The sequence below is a fragment of the Stegodyphus dumicola genome, chromosome 1, assembly GCF_044657685.1.
Source record: "Stegodyphus dumicola isolate Sdum_Otavi_A_Nest chromosome 1, ASM4465768v1".
Lineage (NCBI taxonomy): Eukaryota > Metazoa > Arthropoda > Arachnida > Araneae > Eresidae > Stegodyphus > Stegodyphus dumicola.
In genome coordinates, this window is record NC_140768.1 from 98,879,023 (window position 1) to 98,906,144 (window position 27,122).

Sequence of the window (27,122 nt, forward strand, 5' to 3'; positions counted from 1 at the left end):
AGACCAGTGCAAAGACTGTACAGACTTGAGCTGGATAACCCAGTCCAAAAGGATATGACTGAAAATATTCCTATGACTACCAGCAGTGGTAGAACTGTGAAACCAGTGATACGTCTGTGAAATGTTTTGTACTTGTTTGAATACTTTGTAATAATTTTATTTATTTTTATTTTTCTAGGTTTAGTATTATCTGTTAATATGTCTAGAAAATTATGGAATGCTGCATCTCCAGGTAAATTTGTATTTCAATTTAATTAGAACATCTTGGTAGGCATAATTTTATACTTCAATATTGTATACTGTACTATTATGCATATATTATACTTAACAGATGTGTGAATTTACCTCCCAGTAAATTCAGGTGGGAGGAATATGTAGCGAATAGTTTATCCAACAGATGGCAGTATCTGACAAGCTCCTTTGGTAATTGTCAATGCGCATGCGCAAGTGGAGTGAAAAAAGAAGTATGTTATGAGGAGAATGAGCTTTCGTTAATAATGTTGCTGCGCGTTTTCGCTGTGTAAATAAAAGTATATTTTTATATCATAGATGTTCTTTACTCTCTAATGCGAAGCACTAGGTTAGTGCACGAATCTCTTCTGATTCAGAAACCATTTTCAAACCGTGGATCACCACAACAGCTACTAACTGAAGTTTATGTGCATTCATGGGCTACGATGTTAGGATTGCCAGTTACCAACTTTCATTTAAATCTAAATAAATTATTTTTTATTAAAATTAATTTTAATAGAAACATTATAGTGGCACGCAAAAATTTTATGACATATTATTAAAAAATTTTAAGTAGCAAAAAGTAACACAAGGAATTGATGGAGTAGCAGTAAATTTGCAAAATAACATAGGCATAAATTTTAATAGTTCAGGTTTGTCAAAAATCATAACTATAGTACCTTATCTATAATTATTATTATCTATTATTATTACTATATCTATGTGAACAATAGCAACTTAGCGAAATAGCGGACAATCTGGCAACATTGCATAATACTATTTAAGGTTCAAATTGTAACTGCATTTCAAAAAAGTAAAGTACTGTTATTACCATGTGATCTGTATTTAACATAACCAAAGAGATTGAGTTGAGGCATGAGAAAACTGTAGCATATTAATATATAAAATTTTTCTTTGTTTTTAATATTAGTTCCTTAAATGTTCCATATTACATGATCTTTTTGGTATTGTTGGTTAATTTTTTATTTGTTTTAAACGTTATTAAATTATTATAAAATTTCGTGTGGTTTTTAAAAGAATACAACGAAAATGTTGATTAAAACATTTAATGAAAATTTATTCTAATTTAGCTGCTTAGCATGCTATTTTTGCGGCAAAATTTAATGTGTCTTAAAAGTTTTCAGGAATTACTGAAATTGTTAACACAATCTAGGGGAAAAAATGAGGAATTGTCAGTAGACTCTTTAAAAAATGAGTCTGAGGTAAAGACATCGAAGATACCATTTTACCTATTCGAGCAGTCTTTTCTGTGTTCCAAATAACATAAATAATTAGCATAGCACTGATGCATATATTCTTTTAAAAACAAATAAATTTGACAAGACATTTATCTTCATCAAATGAAGTTCTGAAAATGAAATAATTATTTCAGAAACAAAGCAATATTAGCAGTCAGTAGAATTACGCTGATGCCTACTTTTTTTCTGTTTGAAAAATTTGATTTAATTTATTAAAATCCTTGCTGCTCTTCTTATTTCCGAAATTCTGAAGTCTCATTAGTTGCTGTCTTTTTTCACTTCCCATTATTTCCTCGCAGTTTTATTCAATTAACAGCATTTGAGAAAAAATGCTGTTGCAAAAGAAATTTACTTAATAAATAAATTGCAAGTGTCATAATTTGCATCTTCCTTTTGCAGGCTCCTATTCTGCATCCTTCTTGGAAGCAAAGAATTTCTTTTTTATGAAAAGAAAACTTTTCTTAAAGTTTGCTTTCTCGTAGATAATTTTAATTTATAAAACCAAAAAAAGTCGCAAAAACTGTGGAAGAGCTTAATAATATTAGCTGAAACTCTCCAGAAAAATTCCTTCAATTAACTCGTTGCAGAGATTAATCATGTTAGAGACCAAAAGAAACGGGAGTTAACTGGGCTTAAATAAATAAACCAAAGAAGTATCAAAAGCAGAAAGTTTAATCTCACATATAAGGGCGAGTCCAAATTGAAGCAATTAATTCTACCTGATAATTTTGTTTAACTTAATTTGGATTAACACCAAGAAAACAGCCCAGTAACTATGTAAACTATTTCACATCATAAGAAATGCATGAGGTATCTCAAGTGGTAATAATCTGTATTTATATGCTTTTAAACATATTAAGAAGATTATTTTCATTTCAAGCCACATACACTTTTATACACACACACACATAAAAGTAAATTAATTAATACTTAAATTCTACGCATGTAATAAACAATTTCAAAGACATTCTGTTTTTTCAAATTTTCTTTTCGTAAAAGAAAGATTTACGACCATTTAATATGTTACAAATTATTCCTGATAATTGAAGTAAAAAGATAAAAAGTGAAATTACTTTTCTTAACTTAAACATACGTGTATATTGTTTATTTGAAAATAAAGACTACATAATACCTTAAACGTAGCGTTGACAAGCATCTAAGAATTGAGAAAGTATTATCTAGACCAGTGGTGTCGAACTGGCGGACCCCAAATCAGTTTTATGCAGTACGCGAATACATTTCAATTATGCATTTGTTGCAACAGGGAAATCATGTGATACTTACATCAGGTTTTTTCATTTTAGCTTCGAGTAAAAGGCTCAATTGAAGCACTGTTATTTCATTGAATTTCCGAAGCTCAATATTCAAAGCCGATTTTATCGTTATCTGAATGACTTTTAGTTATTGTTCTTTATTTCAGAACTTTGTTATAACTTATTGCTTATATTTTAATAATAGTTAAAATATTTCATCATTGATAACTTGGAAATGAGATTAAAAAGCAGAAAAAAATATAGCTAAAAAAGATTTTTAAATGATAATAAGCTTTTACTTAAATGGATAATTAATGCACTAAAAGGAAAAAAATAATTTATCATGTAATTTAATGGGAATAATAGATTCAATAATTCTATTTACAGAATTTCCTACAATTTTACATCTTGAATAATAAAAGCTTTTTTTGTTAATTATTTGAATTAAATTAAAAGGTTAGTTTTCATCCTTCTTTTGTACTGGTAATTCATTCCCGCCTGTGCGAGAATTCGCCAGGTTCATTGTAAGATCTAATTTACTTTATGTGGAATAACAGAGACATATCTTACAATTTTTCTGTATAAAAGGTTTGCATTCTTTTTAATTTGTTAAAAAATATACAATTTAATTTTCGGGTGCAATACTTGTATTGTATTTACAAGTATATTTATACTCAATAATCATATCACAATGTTCTCTAAACTAAGAATAAGTACTCGAAAAATGCAGAAAAAATAAAACGGTTGCGTTAAAAGTATTTCAACGTAAACTGATCAAATAGTGCAGTGTCCTATCCATCTCCTATCCATGTGGAAGAAACTGAACTTTGGGGGGAACCCATGTTGTAAATACTCAACTGATTCAAAAAAAGGTTACTTGAAAAACGTTTGCATTTTGATAGCATAAATTAATTTACCGATAAACGCTATCGAAAGCTAGGTACGGTCTAAAAACAATAACCGAGTAACAAACTGAATGCACATTTCCCAATACTATGACACGATGTTTAAAAGTTTCTTGCAGTAGTTTTAATAAGGAAAAATAATAAATATCCTACTTTAAAACGAATCAAAAATGATCTGCATGGCTGAATATTCTGTCCATTTAATACTGGATATGAGAAAGGATAAATTATAGTAAAATTATGCACATTTTGGTAGAACGTAAAAATAAAATCTGATTTTTAAAGCCATTTTTCTGTTGTGTGTTTTTTTTATAAATATATATATAATAATTTTATTACATTACAAATATTGCTCAGTTAAATAAAAATCTGCAAAACTTGTATATTTTAACATAATTTTTTTGCAATGCAATTAGTTAATTATATGTATAATTTCAATGTTGCTGAATCCAGTATGTTTAAAACACTGACTTTTTTTAGCCGAGAACACTCAAACTTAAGACAGCCTTGGAGATGAGGCAAAATTGCATTACGAAAAAATGTAATTTGTAGTGTCACGGAAAGGAAATTTTAAAAAGGAAGGTTAGAAACGAAGTACCACTAACGAAATTCCTGAAGCTTTTTTTAGAAGTAAGGAAAAACGGATAAAAATCTTTACCGTCGAAAGACATTCGGTAGTCGATTTTTATTATGCTTTGTTTCTTCTCAGCTTAGCTTATTTAGAGTTTACCTTTCATGAAATATGTGAATTTCTTTCGTTTTTGAATGGAAAATTTCCAGTTTATGCAAGAACAATTAAATCCTTTCCTTAATAACATTCCGAATACAGATCGTTAAGATTCATGGCACGAGGTGGTGCTGCAAATGTATATCACTTTAACGTCATACTAGAAAGCATTTTTTAAGAAAGCTTGTTTTCACATAGCACTGTTGAGAAGCGAGAACAGCCGACACAATACGGTCCAAACCCATCCCATTTTCCTTAAAAGACCAAATCGGGTCCTGTTTTTTTTTAATTTTTTTTTCCAAATAAAATCTCGAAGCTTGAGGAATTTTTTCAATCCATTCACATGTTAAAATAATTACTTAAAAAAAAAAAAAAAAAAAAAAAAAAAAAAAAAAAGAAAGAAAGAAAGTTTTCAGATTTTACATTCCGCTCAAAGGGGCGGTTTTTTTAACGTTCCGCTCAAAGGGGCGGTTATTTATTAAATATCATGTTCTTCGCACTTAAATCGTAAAATTCAATTCAACAACAATATCGCAAAGTAATTTTAAAATGAGCATATCTTTACAATTTCTGATAAACAGTCTCGCGCGCTAGAGATATTTTTCGTACAGTGTTGCCATTGCTCTCTTTGAAATCCTTGAGTTTGTTAACTAAAATTTCGTTAAAGTGTTACAAAATATGAAATCGATTATAAGACAAATTCCAATTTCCAAATAAGGGTTTCCAGATGCCCATTTTCGGTGAAGGATTAGGTTTTTCAAAATTGGATGGCTCTATGTACCGTTGTTTTATCACAATGCGAGAAACGTACATACATTTACGCAGATTCTTCATTATTTAATTTCTTTAACCATAACACAGAGCGATAGTATTTGGTGCAACAATTTGAAAAATGAAACGGACATTTAAGTTTTCAACGCAAAATGCCAAAACGAAGTTAATATCCCTTCTGTGCTAACGCCGTTTGGGCTAAAAATAAAAAGCTTGCTGTTTGAATTACGAAACTCTGCTTACATTAATCATAATTCCTTTGAAAATTTTTCTCAAGTTCATCTCACTGTGACTAGGAAATAGTTAGAAAATAGAAATAATCGAAATCCGAAGTTAATCTTTTGTTAGCAATCGTTAATAAGATTCCCTATGAACAGACACAAAATCTATCACCTTTCATTAGACTTTGAGAAATCACTTTTGCACACGTAATTGTACTCAAGTAAACACATAAATAAGCTTCCAAGAACATAGACTAATATGCTTTATGAATTACATGAAAATGTTAATAAATAAATAACAATGAAACTAACAGAGATTTTGGCATGTGAAACTATACATTACACCCCTTTCTCCTTGTAAAGCAACTTTCAATAATTAAACTCCTTTTCCCCCTCAAGTTTTAAATTCTTGAGTATTGCTTAAAACTTGAGGGATGAGCATTCTTGAGAGTAAATTGATTTCAGCTGATTGTGCTGTAAAGCGAATTATCAAATTACATGGTGAAAGGGTACATTACTTGAAAAAGTCGTCTTTGCAGAAGACTTGTCCATTTCTGGCGAAGCATTTGTCCGAGAGCTGGGCTTGACAATCGATACATTTCAGACACTTTCCATGCCACGAGCGCTCCAGAACTTTCAAAATGAATCTGTCCAAGATGGGCTGTTCGCAGCCGGCACACTTGGGTATAGTTGCTGCAAAACAAATGACATTATGATTAAAATTTGATATTTCGTAATCCCTTCGCATGAAGCAATAATAGCTATTTAAATCTCTGTCGAAATCTTACATTAAAAAAAGCGAAGAAATGTGCGTGGCGTGGACGCACTTAACTGATCAATGTTTATTAATGTTTAACAATATTTTTACTCGAAACATTAAGTACGATGAAGTTTTTGATTAATTTCATGAGTTGATTTATTTTGCTAACTTTACTGCTCATTGTTGCGCAAAGCCGGAGTTTAATTGTAAAATAAAACAGTAAAATAATGGATCCACCTTCATTTAATCTTTATTTAACATTATTCATTTATTATTTAATTTCATTTAGCCTTATTGCTAAGTCTCAAAATATATATACAGCTTTAAAGTTGGATTTATTCTCTGCTTTTTAATTCTCCCAAACTCATTCTGAAGTCATACACAGAATCGAGTTTCACGCGCTTGCTTATTCGATTCGTTAGAGAATCGGAGCTTACTAGTGAAATAAAAACGTCATCTGAAAAATCACAGTTTTTGGTTTTATCATAAAATTAACAATTTAATAATTGGGAATTGTAACTAAATATAAAATTATTTTATGATAGGTTAAAATGTATTCTTATTTTGGGTTACATTTGAATACTCCATCAAAGAGTTATAAAAAGCAATCCATAAAGAGGAATAGTAGGAAAAAAGTTAGGATTGTGATACTTCTTAACTAAACGTGTAATGGATAAAAATGTAAAAAGATTATTGCAAAAAGAGGGTAAAAATATTTTCTTCCCATTTTAAACGCATACAAGTACCGAGGTCTTAAAATGACTTCTTTTCTCTTTGTTATAAGGCCAGGGTTTCCAGCTCATGGTTTTAGGGGAAGGGAACGCTTTTTATGTACCTTTTACAGATTTAATTTTAGTCTGTGAATATAAAAAAAAAAAAAAAAAAAAAAAAAAAAAAAAAAAAAAAAAAAAACTACTTTTATTTACGTTCTGGTACTTATCAACAATGTCTATACTTTTTCTTGTTTAGTTTATAAAACGCATTAAAAATAATTTGAATTTAAATAAATGCGTACGTATGTTTCGAATTATGGAAAGGAGGGGTGGAATGATCGTCTAGCATTGGTTAAAGAGGTACAAGGGGCAAAAAATGTTGATAATCACCGTTGCAGACAGACGTGTGTTAATCACGGATAGTATTGATGTTAGTTGAGTATTCTTAAGCATAGTATGAATAAAAACATCGAATTTTCGAGGAAAATAATATGATTTTAACTTTTAGTGTTCTTTGCCATTAATTGCAAAACAGTATTAACTATAATTTATAAATTACTTAAAATCTCCTGCTTTTTCTCATAGATTTTAATTTCAGTCACAGAAATAAAAGTTACATTGTATTTCTCTAAGATAATAGGATACGTTATTATTCATCAAGATATCTACGAATCATAAGCGAATCGATTAAACAAAGGACCGAGGAAATATTCATCAGGGTCATAAATCTTCTAATGAGACTTTTTTAATTTTATTTTTAGTCGTATGAAAAGAATAGACATACAGTTAATCTTCGCTTTGTCATCACGTTCGTTCATGACTATTTTGATAACATTAGCCGAATGATAATATTAAATTATGATAAAGAATATAGTTCAAAACAGCAGTGGATTGTAAGTAATTTAATATAAATAGAAACATATAAATAATTTTCCAGCATTTTAACTAGGAAAACTAAAAGGTTTGTTTATGAACTGTCCGTCATATCTCTGATGCAAAAGTACATTTATGAACTGTTCATAACATTTCTGGAAATTATTTGACTAATGCTATACCTCTAATCTTAATGAGAGGACATCTCTCATTACAAAACAACGGGCCAATATAAAATTAGACAAAAAAAAGCAACTTTAATTTTAAATAGTTGACTGAAATCAAAAACCAGTTCTTTGGCGGCTAAATCCTTTATTTGGTGACATTTCTCTGTCACCTTACAATTTTTACAATCTATATTTATTTATTTGGCGATTTAATTAAAAAAATTAATTATGTAGTAATTTGATCATATTAACCTAATCATTGATCACAGTAAGGGAAGGAAAACGAACAGGACTTCGCCAATTCGATTTCGACAATAATAACCGAGTTATAATATTAACCGCGATCACATTAAGAGGCGTCTATGGAGTGATTATAAATTTTCAGAGGATAGGATGATAGAAATTCCGTCTGAGACATTTCATCATCACCATATGAATCATCAATTTAAGTCTTTCTATCCCCCACGAGCAGTGTTTATAGTCTGCCTGTGGTAGTTGTTTTTGAATGTTTCGTCATCTTATTTCATTTATGTTTCTTGCAAAGTTTAGGTTTCCAACTAAAACTCGAATCAGAACTATTTTTTAGGGGCCTACATTCAAGAGTTACGCTAAAGTTTCAAGTTTCTCATAATTTGTACTCAATGTAATGTGATGTAACCACTTTTACTTGAATATGAAGTTTTGTGACTGCAAGTGCCTTCGTAACCTTTAGAATACAGGAAATAGTAATGTGAAATGTTGCCTGATGTTCTTTTATTTTCGAAAAGCTTTAAAGCGTGCTGTATTTATGTAACAGAAAACGTTCATTTTAATTCCTAAGAAGCTTCTATTCTATTTTTGAGTAAGGAATTTTCTCTTTCACATTACATTGATTTTTACAATTACCATACGTAATTATACTTTTGCATGCTTTGACCTTCATGTTTGACTAAATATCTATAAAAGAGAGAGAGAAAATAGCATATCTTTTTGCGAGATTTTTGACTCTTTTTTTAACTAAGCTGGAAGAAATCATGGTAAGGGCAAAATGTTCTCGAAATTCTAATCACGTCTTATATAAGGTTTACATCATTAATAATAATGCACGCCGTACGGGCTCGTAATGGATTGAATGTGCACAGAACCGATGATAGCTTGGTAAAATTTATTTTGCCAAAAGAAATATTTTACAGTTCTGGAACTTTCCACAAAAGTACTCGTACAGTTCTTTTTAGTATGATAGAGCGCAATCAGTCATTACCTCTTCAAACTACTAAGAACGTTAAATACAAAACACATCTAAAGAGCGAAGCTCGCACGGCGATCTCAATACTCCAAAGTTAACTCTGAACTGAAACCGCCCAGAAACATCTAGTACCTTCCATTTTTCGAAGTCATTTGGAAAGCACGTAAGGATAAAGTTACTTAAAGGCCGGATACGGTTACAATTACATTATTCAATTGCAGTACCAGTTACAGTTATACATGAACCAGATCGAAAAGTCTTTAACCTGTCGCCAAGTTTGGCGATTTCTCGCCAAATTTGGTGGCAAAAATTAGTTTTCAAAACCATCGCCAGCTTGGCGATATCTCATCAATTTACCGAGATAGTCATTTACTTCAGTGTTAAATAGTAATCTTATTTTTTCAGCAGAGCTTTGTCTCTTGAGGCATTTCATGTTACATTATACAAAAGATATTGCAACTTTATATATAACCTGACTAAAAAAAATTATTCACCTATGCAGAAAATTCGTAACAGTAATCTATAGAATTAAAAAAGCACTACATTTTTACAGAAAAAATTTAGCTTAGAATTAGTTAACTTTCAGGAAATTATTCCTCTCTTACATTCAGTATTCTCCAAAAATAAGCACATAATTGTGTATACTTTTCTTTAGTGATATGTCTTTACATTTTCTACCTTATTTTTAAATAAAGGTTTTCATGAATGTCCTGAAATGCCTGATATTGGTATTTATTTTGTAAACAGTAGGAAATTGCCATGTTCGACTGTTATCTGAAAATTCTCTAATACCAGCGATTGAATTCGAAGATGTTCTGATGATTCATTTCCGTAATGTAACAAATACATAATTGCCTGAAATATAGTCTGTTACTTTAAAATAGGCGCTTCAAGGCCATTTAATTCCTCCAAATCTTAATATAACCATGGTATGACTGCTTTGGAAAAAAGCCAGATTCTTTAATTTGGTAAAATCTAATAATTCTTCCTCTGCCATAATGACGACACATATTACGATCCTGAACAAGGGGAGGGCCTATTTTAAGGTACCAGACTTTAACTAACGACATTTGGAAATAGAAAGCATTTTTCTAAAAATTTAAACAACATTTTAAAATTTTGTTATATATGAAATACTACATACATATGTAATATAGCAGGTATGAATAAAATTCATGTTTATAAATACACACACAGATATATATATATATATCTATGTTACTTATTTTCAGGTAAATATATTTATTGCGAAAGAAATATTTTTCGGACAAAAAAAAATTGTGCATACTTTAGTTATAGAGATAACGCAGTATCATAGATAATGAGCACTAAAGGGAAAAGAATTCTAAAGAACAATAATGTCTTATGATAACGAGCTTCTTATTGCAGTGATTTTATAAATATATTATTAGTAGATTCGCTAGTTAATTTTGAGTGTTTGAATTGCAATACCACTTCTAGCTGTTGGGGGAACAGATTCTCTATAAGCCATTTATTTGTTTGCTTTTTAGGACAACAGCATTTCCTTTCACTTATCTCAAGTGAAGCAGTGGTGGAAAGAATATATTATATCACTGAACGACGTCTAAACAGCTTGCAATCCCGCATAATTAAAATGTAGCTAAAGAGGAGACTCGTACAGAAGAGGCTTTACATGCAGATATTCTTAAAATGCTAGATAAAATTACACCAAATGGATGCGAAAAATTTATTCTTTTACTACAAAAGATTTTTCTTGCTGTTTTGAAAATTAAATGCGGTCTAAGCAAACAATTACTGTAACCGTGTAACTCTTATAAACTTTATTATCTACTATTTGTGTCATAACATAGATTCTACCACTTCTACTCCATCATAGCTGAGATTTTACCACTTTATCATACTCCAAATTTTTAACCAAACGATCTCTATCACAAGTAGCAGTTTAATTTCTAAAAAGTGAATGATAAAAACTGATTTTCAATTCAAAATAATACTCTGTTAAGAAGGTTTTTCAAATAGTTGCGTTCTATTTACACATTCAATTGTTATGAAACGCACGTTCAGGCCTAAAAGAAAGAAAAAAAATTAATTTGACTGAAATATTCATTAATCAAAGTTTTAAAACAAATCGGAATTTTAATGTTATTTTAGGATTTTCTAATATACTAAAAAACTGCTATTGCTATATGAAAAATATGTATAACATAGTGCTAAGACCCAATATGTATAAAAATTTAGAAAAACAAGAAAACAATTAAACAGCCCTTTGAAGAATAAAACCCATTGTAAAAACAATCATATAAACTTAGGCAAAAAGAGTCAAAATTTAGGAAATATCATAAAAGTAAAATATTTATTCATATTTAAAATTGATGTAGGTCATAGTAATGTCACAGTAATGAATATTGTTGAAAATGACTTGAGATAATCCGTGAATCTTAGTCAATGACATAGAGCTATATCTTTTATGCATGTAATATTACTTTAACGTTACGTGCATGATTTATATGCTCATATTATGTCACAAGCGCGTTATTTACGTGTAATATTATGTTAATAATAATAATTTATCTTCTGAACATATTTTTCTTTCTAAGTTAGCATGTATGTGTTATAAAACAGAAGTACAACAGAAAATTAACCATACAGATGTATTACAAAAAAATTTTTAATTCTTTCAAAATTTCAATTCTGTTTTGAAAACATAGTATAATTTCTTGAGGGTATGCTTTCGATGAAATTTTAGGGGTAGTGAAAACAAAATACTATTCTATGACGTAAAGATATTCAACAGAAGATAGAATAATTTTTCAGCATCAGAATATATAAAAGAAAATCTCAAAATATCTTCAATGGCATATGAATGCAATAACTGTTAGGATGTTATTATTAGTATTATTTTTTGTCGTTCCTTTACATCGAGTTTTGGCTTCCCCACCCCTTCGTTCCTTTACCTCGAGGAATTAATTGTGTTTTTCAGAAATAAATGCGTAAAAAAACATTAAAGATAATTTTAAGTGTATAAAAATTGAATTATTTATAAGAATTTTTTTACAACAAAATTTTTCGATAATGTAAACCGATTGAAGAAACCCAGCACTAGATCTTCATTTAGGTATTAGATACAAATTTTGCGTCACTTTTATAACCTATACTTACATAATATCGTTCGCATTTAGTGTATGTGTCTTTTACTATTAAAATTTTTACAACGATAGAGAAGTATTCATCTTCTCTACTTCGACTCTTAATACTAGTTAAAATTTACGACAATATTTTAAAAGAAAGAGAAACGCGCCGATGTAAAAAGTTTGTAGTCGTTTGCGAGACCAGCCGCCTGCAATACTTATTATGACAGAGAAAAAGTACATAATTTTATTGATTACAGTTAGCGTAATTTCATTAAAATATTCAATATTTATTATTAGATATCTCATCATTTAAATGCATTATTATTTAAATTAATCAAATTATAACTTAGAAAAAGTATTTTTACGAACCGCGTTTATTGCTTTTAAATCGCTTTGTTTGTAAAAAACAAATTAAATTTAAAATTTAAATATCTTGTGTTTGAGTGATCTGCAACACGCTTGTGCATAGAAGATAAAAGTAAGCAATGGCAACACGTGGCTTTTAAATAGCTAATTTCGTTGATTAAAATTGAAAGACAATGGACTATGGACAATGCACAATGGACTCTTACATTATGGAATGGCAATAGCTAACGCTGGAGATTAAAATGTTCTATTTCCAACACTGCTCGCTTTTAAATCACGGAGTTTTTAATCAAAAAGTCATAAATTCATACAAAATATGAAATAAAGCAAAAACAAATTCTAAATTTAAAATTTGGGCTTTAAAGTGCGTACGTTTGAGAGGAGAACAATGTGTAGCCAAAATTTTGTAGCTGCAGATACTGTCGATTTTCCACAGGCGAGGATAATATAAACATACATACATGCATACACATGCTATCTATCTATCTATATATATATACATAATCTTCATTTATTTGATAATGGAGAAGACAGACACGCAACTTAAGATTGGTGCAGATTTTGAATAAAACTAGCGATTTTGAGAGAATCAGACATATTCGTCAAGGGCAAAAAATGTTTACAAAGAGAGAAGTAGCAACATAACCTTATTGACACAGAAATGTATAGGCAGAGGAAATCGAAATCTAACCTTGCGCCATCTGTCTAGGAAAACAATAGTGAAAACTGAAAAATACTAAAATGATATTAAAATTCAGAAAATATTAAGAAGGGATTGGAATTTATATTAACTAACAAAATACCCAGTTCTTCCCAAAGCTTTCAAAAATTTAATGTCGTTGTTTGTTGATGTTCCATTGCCATTTTTCTCGACAGATGGCACTGCATTTTGTTTTCGCTTTGATCCGCTTATTTCCTTATAAATAGAATAGCTGCTCTTCCATCTTTGCACAATATATTGCTTTACCTAGTAAACTTGCCAAAAAAAAAAAAAAAAAAAAAAAAAAATGATTTCAGTAAACAAATTTATGAAGAATGACTCATTGAGTCATAGTTATACATGTTATATAAGTACAGTAGTTATACATGCCCTTCAATTAATATACTTACTTCAGTGAATATACATGTGGTACCCGAACTTGAGACCACCTCCCGATCATTGCCATAACGGAAGTTAAGAAACTGTTCTTGCTGAAGAAAAGAAAGCAACGTCTAATCGCCCTTGAAATCGATAAAATTTTATTCATCTATGCTATATCTATAAATCTAAGCTAATCTAAGATTAGTTTCTTACCCAATTTAAACCAGGCAAACTTTTGTACGGCCTAAAATAAATAGAAAACTTTTTTCATATGAAAGCGAGTCTGATCAGGAAAGCAAAAAACATCATTTGGAAAATAAAATCTTAAATGGATTTATTTTGTATTTGATTTAGAAATTTCTCAAATTGTGTTCAACGCAAACAAAAGTTGTTTAAATACTTTCTTTTGCGAGAACATCACATTGATAATCCAAGAAACAGAAGGCTTCTCTGCTGACCGCTTGTGATTAGCATCAGAACCAGAACGCAAGGGTGTTTTTTAAATTTTTATACATAAAATTAATTAATATTTATACAAACTTTTTTCGTATATAAACAGATATATAAATGCACTGGTATGTGACTAAGCAAAAGTTACTTCCTGAGCATCTCTGTGGATACTTTGGCTCATTAAGAAACACAAAATCATTTCATTTACTGCATTATTATATTGTGAAAGATTTCAACAAAGTTTACGAGAGGAAGTTCCGTGTTGGAGGGAATCAAATTCCCCAATTCTAGCAGTTTGCTTCTTTTGTATCCTCAGTTTACTTTATTTGTGAGATACAATTTTAGATAACTAATTTAAGTTCCGAATAACTTAAGATTTCATTCAAAGTTATAAAAAAATACACCAGCTTGAGATCATACTGACAATACATATTGTAATAAAACTTGAGTTTTATAAATTAGCCACAGAGCCCTGTCCTAAATATAGAACTGATGGATCACACTGATCATGCTGACCGAAACAGTCTTTATATGTGTCTTCCTTTACCTCTCATTTACATATCTTGCAGTGAGAAAAATGAAATAAAATTTAAGAAGAATGGTAGAGGAAAAAAGATTGCATTTAGAACAAAACCTTATAAATGTATGAGTTTTATAACATAAATTATAAAATTCTTAATTTTATTTCTGATAATCCCTTTTTACTTCCTTGTACGAAGTAAAAAGGAAGTATTGTAATCGCGAAAAGTTTCAGGCAGCATATTTCAACGAAAATATCCATTTTGACCGCTATCGAATGCAATTTAACGATGTTTTTGCGTGATATCTGTACGTAAGGACAGAATAAAAGACTCGTTTCCTCCAAAAAAATTATAAAACTGCTTTAAAATTAATTCTGAAGAGAATTTTTCGTGGCGTCTGTACGAACGTAAGTACGTACGTATCTTTCGTAACTCAAAAGCGAGTAGCCTCAGAACGTTGAAATTTTGCACATAGGACTGCTATAACATGTAGATGTGCACCTCGTATTTTGGTTGTTATCGGCCGCACCAAACGTATATAAATATATTTATATATTATATCCACTCTGTTACTCGGCTCAGTGATCTCAGTTTCTTTAGCCTTATATGTTTGTAAATTGTACAGTTTTTGCTTTAAAAACGATTGAATTATGTTGTTTTTAATCTTCCGGTTAAGGTTTTTATGCCTTTAGTAAATCTGTATGCAATATTTTTAGAATTATCAACAATTTTAAAGTTGTTTAAGTGCTGTTAGGCCTTTTTTTTTTATGGCGGCCATTGATTGTTTAAATTTGAAACAGCAGATTAGTGGATTTGTTGCCAATCTAGAGAAACTTAGCTTCGCAACAACAAAGATAACGCCTTTATTTTTTATTGCCAATCATGCTTAATCCTTTCTGGAATTTTTTTGGGGAAATAAGTGTTTAAGATTTACTTCGTAATTTTTAATATAGATACTTTGAGTTTTTATGTATTTTTGCCTTCTCGCGAAGTGAGAACTGTATTAATGTGATTCAATGAGAAAATGAATGTATTAATATGAAATGAGTATTCAATGAGAAATACTAAATCATCTATGAAAAACCGTTTATTTCTTGTTTTGTTTGCTTAATTTCTTTTATACATCATTCTAGCTTTATTAAAGTATTTGAATAGAACATGTGGCAACGATTAGAAAATTCTGTTCTTTAAATGATATAAATTTTGTGCATTATGAGTTATAATATAAACGAAATATAATACTGTTAAGTGAATCTAGCGCCAGAGTGTCGCTATGGTAAACAAATACTAGAGTGAATTTTAAAGAATGCATTTATTCTATTGTGGTTTATGCGCTGTCGGCGAAGTAGATTTAATTCAATCCAATAAGTTTAAATGAAATGCAAGAAAAAATGCGTATAATTTAATATTCCGTACAAGGAAGTCATGTGGTGTACACATCAGATTTTTTCAATTAAGAAGTCCTTCCTTTAATATTACATCTATTTTAACAGGTTCTATAGCTAGTGATATTTCTACTTGCCTTTAATGGAATTGGTTGACTTTAACTATCGTTTTTGCTTACTATTTGATAGAATCGAGAGTATAATAAAGATAATATTTATGCTGTTTACTTTATTTCATTTTGTAAATCATAATGAAAGAGCCTAGAATGTATTTCATCTGAAAATTCTCCAATACGACTGACCGCATATTCTTATTTCTTTATCCCAACAATGCAAAGCAGTTATAAAGTGCATTAGTAATAGGATATGGCTAAGAAAGTAAACAGTCTACCATGGCTCGAAAACATTAGTTTTCATTCGTTCACGAATAAAATCCTTATGCTTTATATTCTTTTTTAAATCTTTTTCTATAGGAAGAGTAATCGTTCCAAAATACATTTTCTTGCTTAATTATTATCTAAATTTATAATCGAAAACTACATAAATGTAAGAGTTTCGTACATTCTGTCTTGAATAATACTATACGAACAGTATTCTAAGGCGGATTATTCGTTTTGTGTATTGCTTTCATATCGTCCAAAAAGGGTGTAGGGTTTATATTTATTTTAACTAACATTTATTTTAAGTTTAAGCTATCTTTCCTATCAAGCCTTTACTTTCCCCTAGAATTGCCAATGCCAGAGTATGTAAATTTTAGTAGAACGCGCAGAGTATTCAAACTTTTAGCAGAAGTATTTTGAGTTAAATAGAAGGGAAACGAGTTTGTAGGTGTGCTTCTTGATTCACGAGCGTGAAGGTTGCTTGGTAGAAGTTTAAGAACCGCGCGTTTCAGCCTGTGTGCCTACTTCTGCAGTTAGTTGAATCTTTCAACTTCTTATTCAGAAAGTTTGCTGAAATCTCAGGTGTATCTTAGAACGCGGTTAAGATAGTTACAATTATAGAGCCTCGTAGATAGTGACTTCGTTAGTTATGCATCCGGTTATTTAGTTTTAGTTGTACTTTTCTATTTTTGGTTACACCGCCGGGTCGGCGTAGTTTGTGAGCGTCAAGTGAACGCAACTGTAAGTTCTAAAGTGAAATAAAAAGGGATTAAACCCTTCTTACGAGTTTGCTTAACTTTCATTTCATAGCAGTCACTACTACTGTTGCGGACAAGTTGGGGCCACGCAACATCACAAGGGTTAAAACAATCTTTGAAGCCTGATACTTGCAGATGAGGGAAAAATTTAGTAGTTTTGGGAAGAAGCTGACGATTTATGACGCGGTAAAATCTTATTGCAAAAGCTTCGTATGAAACTTAAAGCTAAATGGACTGATCCCTAATTTGTAAAAAAGTTATTTTTGAAAAGGATCTAAATTCGCCTAAGAACTGATTATTAATTATTTATAAATTTTAATTACTTAGAAGATTGCTTTAACTGATAAAATCCTTTTATTATCATGAATGCTAATATAAAATTATTATACTCTATTTAAACTATATTACTGTATTCCTTTTGATAGTAAGGTAAGTGCTCTTTCAAGAGTAAATTTTAGGTCATTTTAGTGAATTACGAGAGATTTCTTAAGATGAATTTCATGAAAAGGTGAACTTAGTACGTTAAGAGTTTTCCACTTTCTAACTTATTCACCATTTTATCATAAGCATAAAGACCATGAAAGTGCTTAAGCAGCTGATCTTCTACAATCGAACCCTAATTAAAATTACAGCTTTCTGCGAATTCAGCGTTCAGAAACCGCTGAACAGGATATGATATTACAGCATATTTTAAAATTTATCTGCATTTTTTTCATTTCATTTATAGTAGCTTTATTATAGATAGAAGAAAATTATGTATAAAATTTATCGAAAATTCAATGTACAAATGTTTTCATATCTTTACCAGATTTCTCCATAAGTATGGCTGAGAAAGTATTGCTGTTTCTTCACTCATCGCTGGTTTCAATGTATTGCTATTCCGAGCAGAAAATTAATGTCCATAAATGCTTATTCATGAGGGGGAAAAAGTTTTCATATCTTTACCAGATTTCTCCATAAGTATGGCTGAGAAAGTATTGCTGTTTCTTCACTCATCGCTGGTTTCAATGTATTGCTTTTCCGAGCAGAAAATTAATGTCCATAAATGCTTATTCATGAGGGGGAAAAAGTTTTCATATCTTTACCAGATTTCTCCATAAGTATGGCTGAGAAAGTATTGCTGTTTCTTCACTCATCGCTGGTTTCAATGTATTGCTTTTCCGAGCAGAAAATTAATGTCCATAAATGCTTATTCATGAGGGGGAAAAAGTTTTCATATCTTTACCAGATTTCTCCATAAGTATGGCTGAGAAAGTATTGCTGTTTCTTCACTCATCGCTGGTTTCAATGTATTGCTTTTCCGAGCAGAAAATTAATGTCCATAAATGCTTATTCATGAGGGGGAAAAAGTTTTCATATCTTTACCAGATTTCTCCATAAGTATGGCTGAGAAAGTATTGCTGTTTCTTCACTCATCGCTGGTTTCAATGTATTGCTTTTCCGAGCAGAAAATTAATGTCCATAAATGCTTATTCATGAGGGGGAAAAAGTTTTCATATCTTTACCAGATTTCTCCATAAGTATGGCTGAGAAAGTATTGCTGTTTCTTCACTCATCGCTGGTTTCAATGTATTGCTTTTCCGAGCAGAAAATTAATGTCCATAAATGCTTATTCATGAGGGGGAAAAAGTTTTCATATCTTTACCAGATTTCTCCATAAGTATGGCTGAGAAAGTATTGCTGTTTCTTCACTCATCGCTGGTTTCAATGTATTGCTTTTCCGAGCAGAAAATTAATGTCCATAAATGCTTATTCATGAGGGGGAAAAAGTTTTCATATCTTTACCAGATTTCTCCATAAGTATGGCTGAGAAAGTATTGCTGTTTCTTCACTCATCGCTGGTTTCAATGTATTGCTTTTCCGAGCAGAAAATTAATGTCCATAAATGCTTATTCATGAGGGGGAAAAAGTTTTCATATCTTTACCAGATTTCTCCATAAGTATGGCTGAGAAAGTATTGCTGTTTCTTCACTCATCGCTGGTTTCAATGTATTGCTTTTCCGAGCAGAAAATTAATGTCCATAAATGCTTATTCATGAGGGGGAAAAAGTTTTCATATCTTTACCAGATTTCTCCATAAGTATGGCTGAGAAAGTATTGCTGTTTCTTCACTCATCGCTGGTTTCAATGTATTGCTTTTCCGAGCAGAAAATTAATGTCCATAAATGCTTATTCATGAGGGGGAAAAAGTTTTCATATCTTTACCAGATTTCTCCATAAGTATGGCTGAGAAAGTATTGCTGTTTCTTCACTCATCGCTGGTTTCAATGTATTGCTTTTCCGAGCAGAAAATTAATGTCCATAAATGCTTATTCATGAGGGGGAAAAAGTTTTCACGGAAGCTAACGAAATTGTACGTAATAATAAATATAGTAAAATATAATTAGTGAATTTACTGAAAAGCTAGAAAAGTAAAGTCAAAATAATTATGAACATTTATAAATAAATATATGTGAAAGAATGAATGTTTTTATGTCATTCCTTGCGCAAACAATTATTCACATCCAATCTTTCTTTCATCACTAGTAACCCCAAAATAACCATAAAGCTCATAAAACCTATTTACGACATTGAATAAAAAAACTAAGGGTCGTCTCCAGATTCACAGAATTTAAGCCATCTGATAAATCAACAAATATATTTCTACTTGTGTAATAATGATATGAGTTACGTGTTACATTTAGCGTTACTCCTTTTTCATATATGATAATCGTATTTAAAAGCCTAATATTAACGCTTGAAATGGAACAGGAACTGAACATTTTTACTCATTCACTATTTAATGAATTTCTTTAGAAGATATCATCGGACTATGCCAAAACCACGAATTTGCAATGTTATCGACATAAATATGAGGGCTTGATACGCCCTTAGGTTTGAGGACATCGATTTAGGACCTCTATGGACTAATTATTATGAAATTATCTCGTAGAATATATGTCTTTTCCTTATGATGCAAAAAATCGTAAAATAGTGCATAAAATGTGGATAAATGTAAGCAACAAATGCAGCGATGATTGTGGAGTACACTGACGATATATAGTATTTTCTATCTTTTAAAGGCATGTTTTCGTTATATCATTAGAATGACTTTCAATAATTCAAGCTGTTTTTATTAGATGCGCCAGAATTTTATATCCGACAAATTCTATTCATCGTAATTTGTGACGTAAAAAATTCTAATGCGTCTAATAAAAATGTACAAAAATTCTATGACACTACGGAATGGATATTTATTTTCTTTGTAATGAAAGAATTAAGCCTTGATTTCGGGTTTTGTTGTAAATATTAAGTGAAAGCCTATTCCTTGACAAATTAGAAATTCATTTTTAAACTATGATAAACTTTTCCAATGGAAACTGACTCCGGTTTATATTAATACAGCGAAACTGCGAAAGCACTCCTGCAACCAACTGACTCCGTCAGTAAATGAAACCGTAAGGGAATTAACATTAGTACTAATGTGAATACAAATTTTATTACATAATGATTATAACCTGATATCTTAGGAAATATATATATTTTTTTAACATGATTTTTAGAAGCATTAAAAACTTTTTCACTGTTTTTCAGGACTATCAATTTTTATGGGACATAACTGTTGAAAGTTAGATCATATCGTGAAAATTCTGTCTAACAGGCAGGCGAATAGATAATTACGTAAATATACACGATATTTACATTAATTGATTATTTGGGGAAAAGAGTCAGTTAAGTATCATTAAATACCATAGCTTAGATCTGCTTCTTAAAATTGTTTTCAAAACAGCAAAAATAAGAATGTAAATCATTCCGTAAGATATAAAAATTTTCCTTATATCATTAATTACCTTACACAGACAAGTTAATTTTTATGTTCATTTTAACAAAGATTCTTTTCTAAGTTATCAGATTATACAGCTAATGCCCGTTTATAATGAGACCTCGTTTGTTTATTTTGAACTTGGATATAACAGAAATGAATTTAATACATTCGAGTCAACATTATGTCGACTTTTAGTACAATTGTTGTTAAGGAATGGTTGCAAAAATAAGGAGTCGCCACAGCGATCGTCGACTGTAATAGGCAAAATGTTTAATGCTGAGACTTGTGTTTGATTTGTGTGAAAAATAATTTTTAATAAATGGAAGAAATATTTTTCAGCACGAATTGAGAGATTTATTCTATAGAATAAATTAGAAATTTCCTGTAGAATATTTAAATATACGGAAAGCATAATTTTGAGTAAATAATAATTATTAAAAGTAATGAAAACTACGTTGAGTATTAAATTATAATGATATAAATCAGCAGCTGTATACTTTGTTAGTTATTATATAAAAAATTCTTCAGCACAGAACAGATTAATGTTACGAGAAAATGAAAGTGGAATACTTATTATTAGACATACTACTATTATTATTTTAGTATTTTTCAGTGAATTTTCAAAACATTTCTAGATAATGAACTTCGACTTACAAAGTATGGGTTCACGCAGAAAAAAGTCGTTATGAAATATTGTACTTACGATATAACATAGGTGGACAATAAGGTTTAATGTCTTGTGGTCCTGCAGCCAGAGCACCCGCCGGTGGTGACCGATGTGGGTCTGGTCGAAGACCTCGCCTGCCGCCTGCTGTCATCACCATGGATAGTTCATTCAAAAATTAAGGCATCAACACAATCAGAAAGTGCTTCAAACTCGTTCTTCTTACTTCAAAATTTCTAAATTCTTTCAAGTTTTTAAAAACGACTAAAATTTGTAAATTTCAGTAACTGCAATGTCTTTTTACAAGTCTTCTAAAGTTTTAGTTTTGTAATGGGCAAAGAAAGTTTTCTAGAGAAAATGAGAATGAGGAAACAGAGAAGATCAGAGCCTTGTACAGTTGCTGAATCCAAAAAAAATAAATCTTTGACACACAATGGAAAGTTAGCTTGACGAAAGGAGAATCAAACTATTCTTCGGATCATTCATGGTACTCATCAACATCTTTTCATCATCAGTAACTTCAGCGGAATAGTACTTTCAAATACATCAGTTACTAAATAAGGTAACCTTAACTAGCTAATGAGAAGCTCAAATTATCTTTGAAGTAGCTGTTATGTATATTTATGCTGTCTAAATCTTCGGGCATTAAAAATGTGTAAAAGTTGTTGACTGAAGTTGTTGCTTGAAGATGTCAAAGCTGTTGCTTTAAGTTGCCAAGATTGCCGGTAAGGAATACGTGAAACAACAAGTTCGATGCTTTAATTAAGGATAAATTTTTCTTCTCGTTAAATTCCTTGCTATGGTATAAATTAGTTCATTCATGATATATCTTCAAGTAATCTCAGTTGACTGAAAAGGGGAAAATAACTGTTAATCTTTTTTACACGAAATTCCTTGAAATGATAGACTGAGATTGAAGACCTGAGTAATCAAAATGCTGTTCGTTAAAAAAAAAAAAAAAAAAAAAAAAAAAGAGATTTTTCTTGCATTAGTTTCATGATTTGAGATTCATTCGGAAGTATTCTGTCACATATTTGAGGAATTATCTCAGTAATGATAGTTTACAACATTAGGCGAAAACTCGAAGAAAAAGCGATGTTTCAGAAATAGCTACTTGTCTACCACAATGAAAAGGAACTCCACGTTTGTTTTTGAAGGATAGATCTTCCCTTTCGAAATTCAATTATAGAACAAGAGGCGACATTTCCGAGTTGGAGAGGTCAATAAAACGGCCAGTGGAAAAAGAAAATCGGATGTGCCGATTGTGATGACGGCGCCTGCCCCTCTGCGGGCTGTCAGAGGCCCACGGCCAGCGCGTGTTACCGCGCCTCTGACGTCACTTCGAACAGCTCTCGCCATTCGACGCCGCTGCCTTCACCCGTTTCCACGGAAACCAATCTGGATGTTCGGCGGATTACGCGGTCCGTCGAGCTCGCCCGGTAGGATCCCGAATTTCGGATGCGGCCACGCGTGGCCTTTTTGCAGTTGGCCATTTCTATGTGTTTTCGATAAAATATACCGCAGGAAAAGCTTTTGAACTCACCTCCTGTAACCTATTTTTCTGTTTACAACAAAAAAATGGCATTAAATTTAAATTACAAATAGGTTTGGATAATTATTTCAGAAAGCATCAATAATTTTAAAAGCCGACGAATTTTCATTTCTTGCTAAATGCTCGAAAGGACTACATTTTTTTTTTTTTTTTTTTTTTTTTTTTTTAAGATAGAAGTGTCTTGTGAAAAATATTGAATTTAAAAAGGAAAGTCAATCTCTAAGGCAATCAAAAATGAGGTTCAATCAAAAATTTTCTAGAACTGATGATTTTTCAATCCTCTTTTCAAATTAAAAGTATATTGCACATCAGTGTAATAAATTAAGCAATTTAAAAGTGATTTGCTTAATTCTTAAACGTTTAGTCGTTTAGTTTAATTAAACGTTTAGTCTCGTTTTATTTTTTATAATTTATCTAATTTGTGTAATTTATAATATAAATAATCAATAAATATTTATAAATACTGTTGGTATAATTAATAAGCAATGAATTTGAGGTCACTCATGCAGCCAGCCCATTCGCAGGGATTCAAATCCCGGACCAAGTGTAGCTCTTTTACTCATTAAATAAAATTCGTATGTTAACAAACAACAAATTTATTTTTAAAATACAATTAAAATTTGAATACTTTCTAAATGATATCATGACTATATTAATTACCAAATAATTGCAAGATGAGTTCGCAGTCTAAAAAATAAATAAAGAAAAGCAAAAGATTCTGTTTCTTTGATTTATTTATTGACCACTAGTAACTCACCATGTTTCTATATTTATCGTCAATTGAACTGAACTGTGATGGCAATGAAATTTGTGGAACAGGGAGTGATTACTGAGACAGCAGAAAAGATAAATACATCGGCAATATGTTGTGTCAAAGATGTACCTCAGATATTGAAAGACACTGGGAATAATAATAACTTGTGTTTTGGGGGAAAATGCAAAAATATATGTCTTAATTCAACTCAATTTTATAAATTATATAAATGACTTAAGACTAATCATAGTCTCTGTACGTTGATCCTCTCATTCTTTCTCTCCCATCACCACATACACACTTCCGACAGCAGGACACTGTTAGGTAAGTATCCGTAGGGATGGTCAAACCCATGCGTCATTTAGCCGTCTCATCGCGGAGAATTTTGCTCAGGTTGCACCACAAAAAAGGACCGAATTACATCCACTAGAAAAGTAAAGCTCTTTCCCAGTTTTGAAAGAGAATTTAGTATATATTGAATTTTTATTCTCTACTAGTCATTCATTTATACAGTAATTTATTTATGTGTACATATACTGAATATCGGGAGATGCAGATGGAAAATGGAAAACTGCATAGTATTTCATTCGATTGGCGCATATAGTCTTACATATTTTCGCAATAAAGTATAATAGTATAAATGAGGCAATTTCATGGATATCATAGAGGCGATATCAGGAGACAAATTCAATAAAAAACAAAGAAGGAAAAGGCCGAAAAAGGTGCACATCTATTGATGACAGAAGAATAAAAAGACTATGTCTCCAAGATAGAAAAATGTCATCAGCGGCCATCAGAAATGATCTGAATGATGCTGGTGTTTCTGTCAGTTCAAGAACAATCAAGAGAAGATTAACAGATGTTGGACTGAGAGGTAGAATTCCACGAAAAAAACCTTATCTTAATTTTCAGCAACGTAAAAAAAAAGACTACAGCGGGCAAAGAAACAAATTAATTGGACAGATCACAGTGGTCACAAGTTATATGGAGTGATGAAACTAAGATATCGTTATTCTGTAGTGATGGGCGAAAATATGTAAGACGTAGAATAGGAGAAGAGCTACATCCTGACTGCATTCAAGCAACTGTGAAGAACCCAGCTAGTGTTATGATTTGGTCATGCATGTCAGCAGATGGTACTGGTCGCCTTCATGTCATCGATGGGACACTGAATGCCAGAAAATACATGAACACTATTCTAGAACCAAAACTTCTACCTTCCATCAGAGATCTCTTTCACAACAATGCTTCGTTTATTTTTCACCTGGATTCTGCTCCTTCCCACACGACCAAAATATCGAAAGAGTGGTTTCGTACAAAGAGCATTAAATTGTTGTCATGGCCATTAAACAGTCCTGACTTCAATCCTATCGAAAATTTGTGGCGCCGTTTGAAAACTCTTGCCTGAATGAGGCGCTCCTCAAATAAAAGGCTATAATAATTGAGGCTATAATTGTTTCCTGGCATCACGTAATAACGAAAGAAGAGCTTAAAACTCTTGTCAGTGAAACGTCGATGTGAAGCTGTAATCAAAAATAAAGGGTACCCTACTAAGTACTGATAACTCACTGCAATCATCACTATCTAATGTATATCGATAACTATTATCGTTTAATTTTTTTGTATTGCAAATAATTGAATTTTGTATTTTGTATTGAATTCAGTAATAAATTCTCTTTAAAATGATAAATACAAGTTTGCATTTTGTGAAACGTAACGTTTCTATAAGCATACAAAGTTCCAAAACATAAAAATTTCCAAAAGTGTCCACAATTTTGGCCTCCACTGTATACTGAATATCCCATCTTTTTGTACATATATCTCTGTATACATCGATATAGATATAATGAAGTAAAATATCAAGCAGAGCTCTTTTGCTTAAATGAAAGTTTGCATTGAAAGTGAAATGTTTTTAAAAATAAACATATTGTCATCAATCATAACAGGAGAAAAATGCCAGTAAAAATCGATGTTGACGTAATTATTAATAAATCCATGTGCTCCTGACAAAATAATCATAAATGATCATACAAAGGGACAAAAATACATTACTACAGAGAACAAATTATTACGCAATAAAGATGAGAACATGCTGGTGCCATGTTTGGAGAAAAGTTAATACAAGTGCCTAAAACTGAAAGCGGTAAAGCACAATGGCGGTTTGATTAACAGGCTAGCCAAAATATGGCAAGCCTCATCCGATCGAACGGCCTCATCAACAGTCGAGTGGTTAAAACCACTGAATACTGAATAAACCCAGGTTTCCGGAGCCTGGGCTTGAACCCAGAACGGGCTGGCTGCATAGTAAGCTTTCATAATTTTCCTCATGTGTAAAGCAAATAGAAGCTGGTTTACCTTAGAAAATGCTCCCCGAAGGCATTCTTTCCCTTAGGCAGATAATCCTCATGAGCTTTTCCTTAGTCAAGTAACCTGTCTAACCATTCGACTGAAGATGTGGTAAAAGTATCTTTCGGGGAGAATTAGATTAGACTGGATTTTTTAGATTATGACAAAGCCTGCTAGGACTATCTACATAGGAACGGAAAGCCTTTGTGAAATATTTTTTAAGGGAATTCGGCTGATATTTTCGTTACAGCTGCAGTCAATCCATTCGCCGCCTTTTGTGGAGGACTTCATAAACAAACAGGATTCGTATTCTCATTACGCATAAGATAATCCAATGCTTTAAATAAAGCATAAAATATTGCATATTTAAAGACGAAATTACGAACAAAACATATTTTTCATTAATCAAAAGTCAATGATAAATATTTTTTGCAGTTTTATTTTGAAGAAAAATTATAATTTTGAAATTTCAGAAAAGTAGTGACTTCCCCTTCCCTAAGGTTCTGATCACAAGTAGGCAAATTTTTTAAAGTTTGCATTTTCAGCCTGATTGTGGACACTACTTCCTCCTCCATTTCTGGTTTAATTTTTTGCTTAAGCTAGCGCTTTCCATTTTTATTACGGTAGTTTCCTTCAGTAAATAATCATTAAACCGTTTATTTTTCTGCTCCTTAAAATTTTTCTAATTGCCTTCCCTTTCTCTTTGTTATAAAGATATGCAAAGTGTTGAAAGAAACGCCTAGTTTTTGTTCAGCGTTATTTGTATAATTAAGATTATTCTTCTGGATATTTTGAAGCAGGATATTTTTTATGAATTACTTAAACAAGAAGTCATAATCTGA

The 27,122-nt window shown here is 31.1% G+C and overlaps 1 protein-coding gene across 2 annotated transcripts in view; it reads right to left on the minus strand.

The window, feature by feature from the left end:
• LOC118195467 (LIM/homeobox protein Lhx3-like) overlaps positions 1–27,122 on the minus strand; it is a 259,960-nt gene that overhangs the window by 25,739 nt on the left and 207,099 nt on the right. The window contains exons 1-2 of one of the 2 annotated variants that reach the window (XM_035366792.2): positions 21,668–22,924; positions 5,886–6,060 (exon numbers count right to left, since the gene is read on the minus strand). In XM_035366792.2, the coding sequence (XP_035222683.1) occupies positions 5,886–6,060; positions 21,668–21,788 (296 nt within the window). In that variant the 5' untranslated portion in view covers positions 21,789–22,924. Of the gene's footprint in view, positions 1–5,885; positions 6,061–21,667; positions 22,925–27,122 lie in introns of those variants that run through there. The other variant, XM_085818097.1, reaches the window with a different exon arrangement.